The 9,982-nt window shown below is 55.8% G+C and overlaps 2 protein-coding genes across 6 annotated transcripts in view; one reads left to right on the forward strand and one right to left on the reverse strand.

Annotated features, from left to right (window-relative positions):
- EPB41 (erythrocyte membrane protein band 4.1) overlaps positions 1–3,321 on the forward strand; it is a gene marked incomplete at both ends in the record, with an annotated part of 80,342 nt that extends 77,021 nt beyond the window's left edge. For all 5 annotated transcript variants that reach the window (XM_084243136.1, XM_084243137.1, XM_084243138.1 and 2 more), the window contains 2 exons: positions 35–115; positions 3,223–3,321. In XM_084243136.1, coding sequence (XP_084099262.1) covers positions 35–115; positions 3,223–3,321 — 180 coding nt within the window. The remainder of the gene's footprint in view (positions 1–34; positions 116–3,222) is intronic.
- Positions 3,322–7,747: 4,426 nt separating this feature from the next.
- On the reverse strand, positions 7,748–8,674 carry TMEM200B (transmembrane protein 200B; the record flags this gene model as incomplete). The annotated part of the gene is made up of 1 exon (XM_084243720.1): positions 7,748–8,674. The coding sequence occupies one exon, from the start codon at positions 8,672–8,674 to the stop codon at positions 7,748–7,750; it is 927 nt and encodes a 308-aa protein (XP_084099846.1).
- Between the last annotated feature and the right edge of the window lie 1,308 nt (positions 8,675–9,982).

Genomic DNA, 9,982 nt, shown 5'->3' on the forward strand with positions numbered 1-9,982 from the left:
TCTTCCAAACATAACCATCTTTCTTTGGTTTCAGACTGTAAAAGGTGGGATTTCGGAGACCCGGATTGAAAAGAGAATTGTCATCACAGGAGATGCCGACATTGACCATGATCAGGTAGGACTGTGCGGAGATGCTGGGCACAAGGGGTGCTGGGCATGGGGGTGCTGGACGCGAGGGATGTGGGGCATGGGGTGCTAGGCACAAGGGATGCTGGGCGTGGCGGCCCCCGGGCAGCAAGCCTCTGGATGCAGCGAGTGGCTGGCAAAAGACACCTCTGCCAGCATCATCTCCAAAGAAACTCCTTTGCTGCTCCAGCTCTTAATCAAGAAGGTCAAAGGGAAGCAGAGCACAGAGGCCTATGGGGTGGGGTCCACAGATTGGGAATGCAAGCGAGTGTTGTGAAAGAAACAGACTTTAGACTCAAAGACTCGAGTTCAAATTCTCATCCTTACCATATTTAGCTCTTCATACTGTGCGCCTCTGTCCTCATCTAGAGGACGGCCATGGTGGCGTCCTCCCTCGAGGACATGGTGAGAGGCGGTAGACACAGGCTATACGGCGCATGCCTGTGTGGGTGGAGGTGCTGCTACTCCAGGCTGTGTGCACCCTCGCCCGAGCCAGGAGCCGGAGATGGTGTCAAAACCAAGGCTCAGTCTCAGCCCGCAGAGGGCTATGCAGCTGAGGACACAGCTGGAGGGGAGCACAGTCTGATGGACTAGAAATCAGGAGACTTGAAACCTGATTTCTGTCCTAGATCTATCCCTAGCTTGCTGTGTGACCTTGGGCAAATCACTTTGCCTCTGATTTTTTTTTCTCTTAAAAGAGAGTAGGTTGATCTAGATAATATATGGGCTCTGCAGTGATAAAATTCTATGTTTTTATGTTAATTAGGCACTAATTGTGTGCTACAAGCAATTAGAAAATAATAAGGTCAGAATTAATGTTCCCAATTCTCTGCTGGGTGAAGTTAGAACAGTCAAGCTGCAGAGAAGAGGGGGTGGAAGAGATTGTATGCAAATGCTTCTGGAATCATTGACAGGAGTGCTGGAGCAGTAATTCTGTGGCCTTTATGCTGAGTGCCTTAAAAAATAACTGAGCTGCATTGCTGACAGTTCCCTTGGTAGCAGGGTTGAGACTTACACTGACCACCCTAGGCCCAGGGGTCCAGCAACAAGGCTGCAGATCCCAAGTGGGAGGCCTGGCAGCCTGTTTGCCCCTGTGCCATGGATCCTGTGCATGTCCAGCCTGCACCCACCTGCTCAGGCTGTGTGATGTGGGCCCCTGCTCTGTGCACAGTCTGTGCCAGACAGCAAGAGCGGCGGGCAGAGGTGTTGGGGTATGCAGTGAGATAGACCTGAATTGGTTCCCCACTCTGCCACTACCTGGTTGTGTGCCCTTGAGCAAGTTATTCTGCTCCCCAAGCTACAGTTTTACCATGTAAAATAAAGATAATCATAGCTTGCTATCAAGGTTCTTGTGACAAAGGGACAGGCACATTTGCTTGCTCAGAGAGATGCACCAGAGCCCTCGGCCTCCTGGGCACAGAGGTTTACGTGGCAGGAGGAGACAGGTTGTGGTAGGCAGGGTGGGAGGCACTGTGGGAAGGATTGTTGAGGAGACGTAGCGTGGTGCAGCCTCACCGAACTTGGTATAGGCCAGAGACCGAAATGAGGACTTGCAGTGCAAGCAGATGGGGCTGGCCAGACAGGGTCAGGGAGGGAGAGCAGAGGCCTGTGGAGGTGCCAGTTCCAAGAATGGCTTTTCCTGGAATTAAGAAATGGAAAGAGGATGTTCCCTGTCTGTCTTAGAGTTCTTAAAAGCCAGGGGCGACAGTCAGCTGGTCAGATCTAGCTTGAGTGTTTTTTGATAGGGGGACCTGTCTCAGAACGCCCAGTCCACCATCCCGCAACGGCTGTGTTGGAGGTGCTCTGGGCTTCAGGCTCAGAAACTTGCAGTGCTGGGACAGTAGTGATATCAATACTCTTCTTTCCCTCTGCTCCTTTGGATTTTCTAAAATGATCAAAACAGCCTCCCCCAAACTAAATGATAAAGAGGGGAAAGTCTGACAGACATAATACCCCTGTTGCATTACTTACTGGCTGTGAAACATGAGGCATTTTAGTCACTGAATCTCAGTCTCCTCATCCATAAAATAGTAGTAATGGGAATGAGGACAGTAGCTATCCTGATCCACGGCACTGTTGTGAAGATGAAGCCAACAATGATGTGCTTAGGCTGGTGCGTGGCATATAACAGGCTTTCCCGCTCTCCCTGTCTGCTACTTTAGCCAAAGGTATTTCTCTCTTTTTCTTTTGTTTTCCTCTCCTGTCCTGAACTTCCTGGATAACCTGCATTGAACACAGATTTTACTTTGTCCTTTCAACTCACTTCTTTTTTTTTTCTTTAAATATTTATTTATTTATGCATACAAGAGCTGGGGTACAGGACAGAGGTGTGGGGGGGGGGTGAGAGGATTCACCAGAGACAGAGTGGGGAGCAGAACAGGCAGACTGACGAAGTACACTGCTGAGGGAAGCAGCAGGCAAGTCAGGAGAGGTCTGCTGCGGGTTGACCCTGTGGTTTTCTCCCTGGCCAGCCAGGGATTGAACTTGTGCTGCAGTGGCTGCAGATAGCTTCATAGGTTGTGTCTTAAACCCTTGTGCCACCAGGGAGGCTCTCAACTCACTTCTTTTTTTTTTTTTTTTTTTAATTTTTATTTTTCTTAGAATGGGGTACAGACCACATGTGCAGGAGGGTGAGAGGATTCACCAGAGATAGAGCAGGGGGAACAGAACAGGCAGACTTGTCTGAAATACACTGCTGAGGGGAGCAGCGGGCGAGACAGGAGAGGTCTGCTGCGCCATGTGGGAATCTCCCTGGCTAACCCAGATCGAACTCACTCCGTAGAGGCTGCGGACAGATTCACAGCGCTGCGCTCAACCGTTGGCGCCACCAGGGGAGGCCCTCAACTCACTTCTTGGGTGAATCTTCGCAGGCCCGCCTGGCCAGGGGCAGCTGTCACCCCTAAAGTCCCCTCTGACTCCTTACAGACAGCTCTGTGTCTTTAGTCCAGGAGCCACTCTGTGCAGGCTGGGTGGGTGCTGCCCTGGCCTGCAGACAGAAGGATTGAATTTGCCAGGGAAATGATGTCCTCTGACCCCTGCCTTCCCTCACCAATGGGCTTTTCCTACCTGATGGGTGTTGTTCTGTCTCTCTCTCAGGTGCTCGTCCAGGCCATCAAGGAAGCAAAGGAGCAGCATCCAGACATGTCAGTGACTAAGGTGGTCGTCCATCAGGAGACTGAGATCTCTGAGGAATGAGCTCAGGTGTGGACTTTTCCTCCTGGGGTGGAGGTAAACAATGCCACCTCAAACAGCATTGGACAGGAAACCTGGACACTGCAGGGGCCGTCTTCCCAGAGGGGGCCACAGTGATAAGGAAGACATGGGAGGTTATGAAATATTTGGCTCCAACTAAAGGAGCTGCTGCCCTCCTGCCCTGGGCAGTGCCAGCAGTGTTGGGGAGGTGGGAGGTGCCGGAAATACCCCAAACTTGGGTAAGCACCGCTCAGCTCCTAAATCTTCATGCCTCCTCCTGCTTCTCCACTTGGCCCCCTCTCCGTGCTGCTCTGCTCTCTGCACTCATTAGCTTCTTTGAGACTAAACCTGGGAGGTCCAGAGGAGGGGAACAAAACCAAGAAAAGCACCCAAGCTGCCTGGAAACTGGGGTCCTAGAGTTCAGGGAAGAAATAGCACAAGTTCTGGGGCTAGACAAGAAAGTTGGAAGAAGGTAGCTGCTTTTAGGGGGTCAGAGATCTGGATAGATTCTTGCTGAAAGTATTTGACAGACGTCTTGAAGAAGCCAACAGTCAACTGGGGAGGCCTGGACCCACAGGCCACTCAGACCTGTCACTGCAGCCATCAGAACTTCGACCTGGTAGCTGTCTCTTTTGCAGATTTTAAGTTTGCTTCTCTCTCTCCTCTAGGAACTATCCTACCCCCAACTCCCTGCCCACCTCCCATCCAAGAGAAAACCAGCAAAATGATAAAGAAAAAGCAAACCCGCTTCAGTAGGACTTCAGACTTTCAAGATTATTCATCAGAAAATTCTTTCATTTTCTATTTGGAGTTTATAACAAGCATCTTCTACAGAATCTCATTGATCCTTTCTAATACCTTTTCTACATTGTGATACCAGAAATTGTTCAACTTTTCACTCTTTGACTGTTTTTAAAAATAGCTTTTTGGTTTTTATGGGTGGTTTATAACCCCATTCAACCTAGCCTCTCCCCATTTATTCCAACCCAGATACTGACAGAGTCCACCGAATTCTTTGGGAAGTCCTCCAGAGACTCTGTCGGCTGTGTTGGGGGCCAAAGCCAGCTTAATGGGGCTTCCCTGCTCCTTCCCTTCTTTTAAATCCTTTGAATGTCAGCAGAAACTTCATAAACCAGCCCTGTCTCGGAGCCAGTGATGTGACTTCACCAGAATGTCCTGCGAGGCAACTGTCCTGATCCATAGAACCAGGAAAATGTCCCTGACCCCTTGTTGATGGTGGTTTTGGTGAGACAGAGACCTCTGCTAAGAATGTATTGTTTTTCCTCCCTCCCGCCTGTTCTTTGTGGAGCTTCTTTAGAACAAAGACGTGAGAAGTTGCTTCAGATAGATCTGATACTGTGAATGTTTGAACATATCTGTGGCCTTCACCCTCCTGCCCTCCCTCTTCAACTGCCCTCTTACCTCATCAGAAGCAGTGGCTCTGCCAAGTGCTCCCCTCACCTTCCATCTCAGGAGACCAAAACTCACGGAAAAATAGGCACTTTTGGCCAAAAGCTGTAATGGCACATTTTAAATAGTGATTTGGGAAGGAAAGTTAATGAGTTTTTTTTAAACAGTTTTTCTAGTTTTGGAAATGTGCTCTTCACATGGGGGAATGAGTGGAGTTTACCTCCGTCAGTTCCTGCTTAAAAGTATTTCTAGGAGACCGTCCCTGGGCCTCTTGCGCTAATCCCAGGTTACAGGGAGTGTGACTCACACGGTAGGGCGGACTCCTTTCTTCTCCTCACCAGCACCTGCCTGCAGGCACCCTTCTGGTTTTAGGGCCCACCCTCCCCACAAACCCCACATGACGGAGCGCCTAAACACCAGCTCCCCTCAGTCCCTCTTGCTATCTGAGGTCTGTCAGGTTTTATAGGCTTGATTTTTGTGGTGGATTTGGGTTTGATTGTTTTAGTTTGGTTTGGTTTTGAAAATGATTACTGATGCTCCTAGCCCACCATTCCTGATAAAGATCTGGGGGCATTTTGGCTCAATAGGATTTCTTTAATCTTCTGGTCTCTCGTAATCAGATCTGCCCGGAAGTTCTTAAGAGCTTGAATTCTAAGACGGAAGTGAACTTCACGAGATAGATGGTGGGTCACAGCCGGCAATCACTGGGGGCCCAGGGGCAGTGAGCAAAAGAGAAAAGCCTGAAGCCTCTGTTCCCCACAGCGGGGGCCAGTGATGTGTCCAGAGCCTCTACTGATGGGGTTCTGTTTAGACAAACTCCATTGGTTTGAACTGATTTCAGGAATGTGCGTTTCCTTAGAGCAATTATGTGAGACTGTGACTAACCAGCAGCAGCTCCCCCTGGGGAGAGGCAGGAGGATTTGGGTGACTATGTGACAGGCCTGGGGAAAGGAGAGCACCCCATCTCAGGAATAGACTTACAGCCTGTGGGCATAGGCTCTGAAATGGGCCATGATGCCAGGAGCGGTGGCTAAGTTAAAAAGCCAGCTCACACCAACAAGCAAATCTGTGAGCTTGCTCCCCAACGCCAGCTGTCCTGCTGAAAGCCACTCGGCTCACAAAGCTGAAATCTATGGGAAAAAAAGGATGGGGGACAGGAAGAGGACACAGCACATCCACTGCCCTGGCATGTGTAATGTTCTGTATGGTCCAGATCAGGGGGTCTAGACTTTCCCTCAGTGTCACCAGCTCACTACATTTCTCCTCTGCACCCCCCCCCATCTATAAATTGGATCAGGAGCTCTCTAAACACCCGCCCAGCACTGAGAGCTGAGGTTTGGACAGCCAGCAAGAGGGGTGTCCTTCCAAACTTCTTCCCCTTTTCTCCATCTCTGGTAACAGATCTTGGGAGTTGGCAATTGTGTGGATTTTTTTCCTTCCTGCAATTATGTGTGTGTGAAGAAAAATAGACTCTGTCCAGGTGGATATGGTGAGGAGGGGAGAAGAGAGTTTCATTTCCAGGGTTAGAGACTTGGCAGTAATTTTCCAAGTGACTCAGACACACCACAGTAACAACTCTTGCTGCAATTTTATTTTTATTCCACTTGAGAAATAAAGATTTCCTCCAAGCCACACGAGGTCTCTGCCACCCACCTACCCACCCAGCAGGATTTATAAGCTGAGGGCCACAGAGCCCAGTCAGGGCCTGTGGGCCCCTCCCGGAGGCTCCCCCACCCCCGTGTGCTGCGGAGCAGCTGCGGGCGAGGGGACAACATCCACGAGGGAAGTGGAGCCAGAGCTCCAGCCTGGCCCACACCGAGGAATGCTCCAGGAAACGCCTGCCAGGAGCTCAGCCCCAGCCTGGTTTTTACAAATCTCTCTGAAATGTATTATTTTGGTGACAAAAATGAAGGAGCTTTGTAAATTTTTTTAAAAATTATGAATCATATCAAGTAGTTTACATTTCTCGGCAAACTAGGAACAATGGCAACAGAATCGAATTGGCAACATCCTTAGATTAAATAGGCAATAATTAGGCCTGCTGTTTGGCCTTCGGTAGTAAGGAAAGTGGTTGTAGTGTTTAGTATGTGTTTGGTCTTGCTTCTTGTATTGCATTTTTCAATAAATTTAAAAAAAAATTGACTCTGGGAGGATTGATCAACCTTTAAAGTTGTGTTCTGCCTGCAATTTCGGAAAAATTAAAATAGGTAGGGAGACCCAAACTCAAGCCATTTTCTAAAGTAAATGACTCAAGGTGGCTAAAATGCAGCTTCAAAGTTGTATAAAAGGATTTCTGAGAACTGGCAAATGTTGTTTGCCCACAGGAGGGAGAGTTTGCAGCCTAGGCCACAACAAAGGAGAGGAGGCGGCTGCTCAGACCTGTCTGGGGAGAGGCCAGACCCTCAGTCTGAAGGCATTGGCAGTAAGTAGTGCAGCCCTAGTGGCGTGTGCCCTGCACGGCTGAGGGAAGGAAGGGGTCAGCATGGCGGGAATTAAAGGCTCAGTCCCCAGCCGAGATGGCAGTGGAGGGTCTCAACTCTACCCAGTCCAGATGGCAGTGGAGGGTCTTCACTCTACCCGAGGCCCGAGGCCCAAGCCCCATCGCCAGTGCCACCTTGAGAGAGCCTGCCCAGCCTGTCATAGCCCAACCTACCTTCCAATCCCCAAGTCCTTGCCCACCCCTCTGGGTTTGCCAAGATACCAGGTGCATCTCCCCATCACCTGGCCTGGACCTCCTGCCCCCTCAGGTACCTGTTCAGGGCTAAGGCCACTTTTGGAGGCTGAAGGAATTCCTGAGCCAAGTCATGCTGATCTCCAGACTCCACACCAAGACACATTCTCTCCAGCTTAAAAAACCCTTGTGCAGTTGGCATCTCTGTGCCGCCATGCAAGTCATAAAGCCTTGGCGGCTGCTGGGACCAAAGCATCCATCCCCAGTCTGGTGTGATGAGCATCTACTAGGCTCTTGGTCGGCTGTCATGGTCCATGCTTCAGCCTCACAGGGGCTGCCCCCTGCTTTTCACACCTGGGCACCCAAGTCCCCTCCGCCTCCTCCCAGCTTTGCATAACCTCCCAGACTGAGGCGGTCCAGCCTTGGCCAGCTTCGATGAGCACAGTCGCGTGCTGCTGGGGTCCCCAGCAGCAGCTCCCCAAAGCCGAGGTCCAGAGACTTGGAATGTTCGATGCAGGAACCAGAGGGCTGCACGGTGATAATCACATGGCCGGCCTGGTTGCGTGGACCCCAGGGTGGGGGCAGCCCCGGACCCTTCAGCGGGTAGCTGTTGAGCAGGGCAGGTAACCCCAAGCGAGGATTAGCAGGCTCTGAACGCAGACTCCGCACTGATGGCACGGGTGAGGTACCCCGATGCGGGGACAGGTCCCAACTTTCTGGCTCCCCGCAGCCTATGGCTCGGGGAGTCCTGGGGCCGGGGCTGGGGAGGAGAGCGCAGTCCCAGCCCGGCCCCTCAGGGGGGCGGAGCGCCTGAGCCCGCAGCACCCCCTGGCGAAGCCGTCGGGTCTCCAAGTCACGGTTCTCGTAGAGCAGCGTGTTGGCGCAGATGAACACGAACAGGCCGACGCCCATGACCACCGGGCCCAGCAGCCGCAGCCGCTCGTGTGGGCCGTGAGTCCGGCCGGCGCCGCGGCCCTCGCGTCGCAGCTCGCTCGCCGGGGGCGCGCTGGCGTTGGCCGCCCTGGGCCCCGCGGCCCCCGCGCGGTGCGGCCAGTAGCCGGCCACCGCGATGCCCATGCCCACCAGCACCACGAGCGCGCCCAGCGCCGCGAACGCCCCCGACGGCGAGCGCAGCCGCAGCCGCGCCCGCACCCTCAGAGGCTCCGGCGGCGAGCGCGGGCGCCGGCGGCGCCCCAGGCGGCGGCCCAGACGCGAGACGCGGCCCTCGGGGCTCCTCCGCGCCTCCCCGCGGCCTCCGGGGCTCCCGGCCGTCATGCCGCCGCCGTCTGCGCGCTCTGCGGAGAGAAGACGGGAGGCGGGGACTAAACCGACGGGCCTGGGGTCGGAGCGCCAGGTTGGGGACCCAAGCCCGGGAGGGAAGGTCGGGGTGCTGCGCCCGGGACGCTTGGAGATCCCTGGCGGCCACCCCCGGATCTTCCCGCGCCGCGAGAGCCGCCCCCGCTCGGGTTTTCCGCAGCGGAGCTCGGCGCCAGGGACGCGGCAGAGCCCGAGCTGGCCCGGCCCGCGCGCGGAGGGGAGGGAGGGGGCGCGGGCCGCTCCCCGCTGCATCCTGGGCTGCGGGGCTCCGGCCGCCGGCACCCCCTTCGCCAGCCCGCGGGTCCGGGGCCTCTGGAGTTTCGGGGTCCCCAGCAGCGGCGTCTCTAGGGTAAGTCCCGGCCCGGCCCGACCTCACCCCCGCACGTGGCCGCGCCGTGGAGGAGGCGGGGGGCGGGGCGGGGGGCGCCGGGTCCGCAGGGGTCGCTGGGCCCCCCCCCCCGCGCTGTACATACCGCAGCGTCGGAAGGGGGAGTCACCGCCTCCGACCTCCTCCTGCCCGCCCCCTTCTTCCAGAACTCCGCGGCCAGCGCCGAAACTGCAGCAGGAGAGACTTGAGCGAGACTCCGGGACGGCCTCTCCGCCCCGACCGCGGCCGCCGGGCCCAGGACGCCCCTGACCCGCGCGCGGAGGAGGCCGGACTCCCGCCCGCGGGCCGGGCGCGGCGGGGCTGTCGTGGGGGCGCAGGCCCCGCGGGGCGAGCTCCCCCGCCGCGCTCCCCTCCGCCCGGGTAAGGCTGTTCCCAGGTTGCGGCGTTTCCAATTCGGGCTCCTCGGGATGAATCATCCCCTTCCCCACCGCCCGGCCTCCTTTCCGGCCTCCTCCTCCCGAGGCCCCAGCGGCCGCGTCCCGGCAGGAGCAGCGCCGCCCCTGCGCCCCTGCGCCCCGGCCGCCGGGGCCCGGCCACCCGCTGCAGCCCCTCGCGGCCGCTGGTCCCGCCCGCCTGCGGCCTGAGAACGGGGTGCTGGCGCGGCAGGGGTAGTCCGGCTGCGTGTGGGGTGCTGCCCACGGACGAGCGTGCGGGAGCTCGGGGCCCACCCCGGCGCCCCGGGTCCCGGGAAGCCGGCCAGGACCTCGCTGTGGGTCGTGCGTCCTCGCTGCCCCGTCTGGTTTCCAAACAGCTGCAGCGCTGGAGCCCGACGGGCCCGAGCTGGAGACCTTACTCCCGCCCTCTCCCCGGCCGCACCCCCGAAGCGCCAAGCAGGACACCCCATCCCTGCCGCTGACCCTCGCTCCGAAGGCCCAGGG

Source organism: Talpa europaea, assembly GCF_964194135.1.
Source record: "Talpa europaea genome assembly, chromosome: 9".
Classification (NCBI taxonomy): domain Eukaryota; kingdom Metazoa; phylum Chordata; class Mammalia; order Eulipotyphla; family Talpidae; genus Talpa; species Talpa europaea.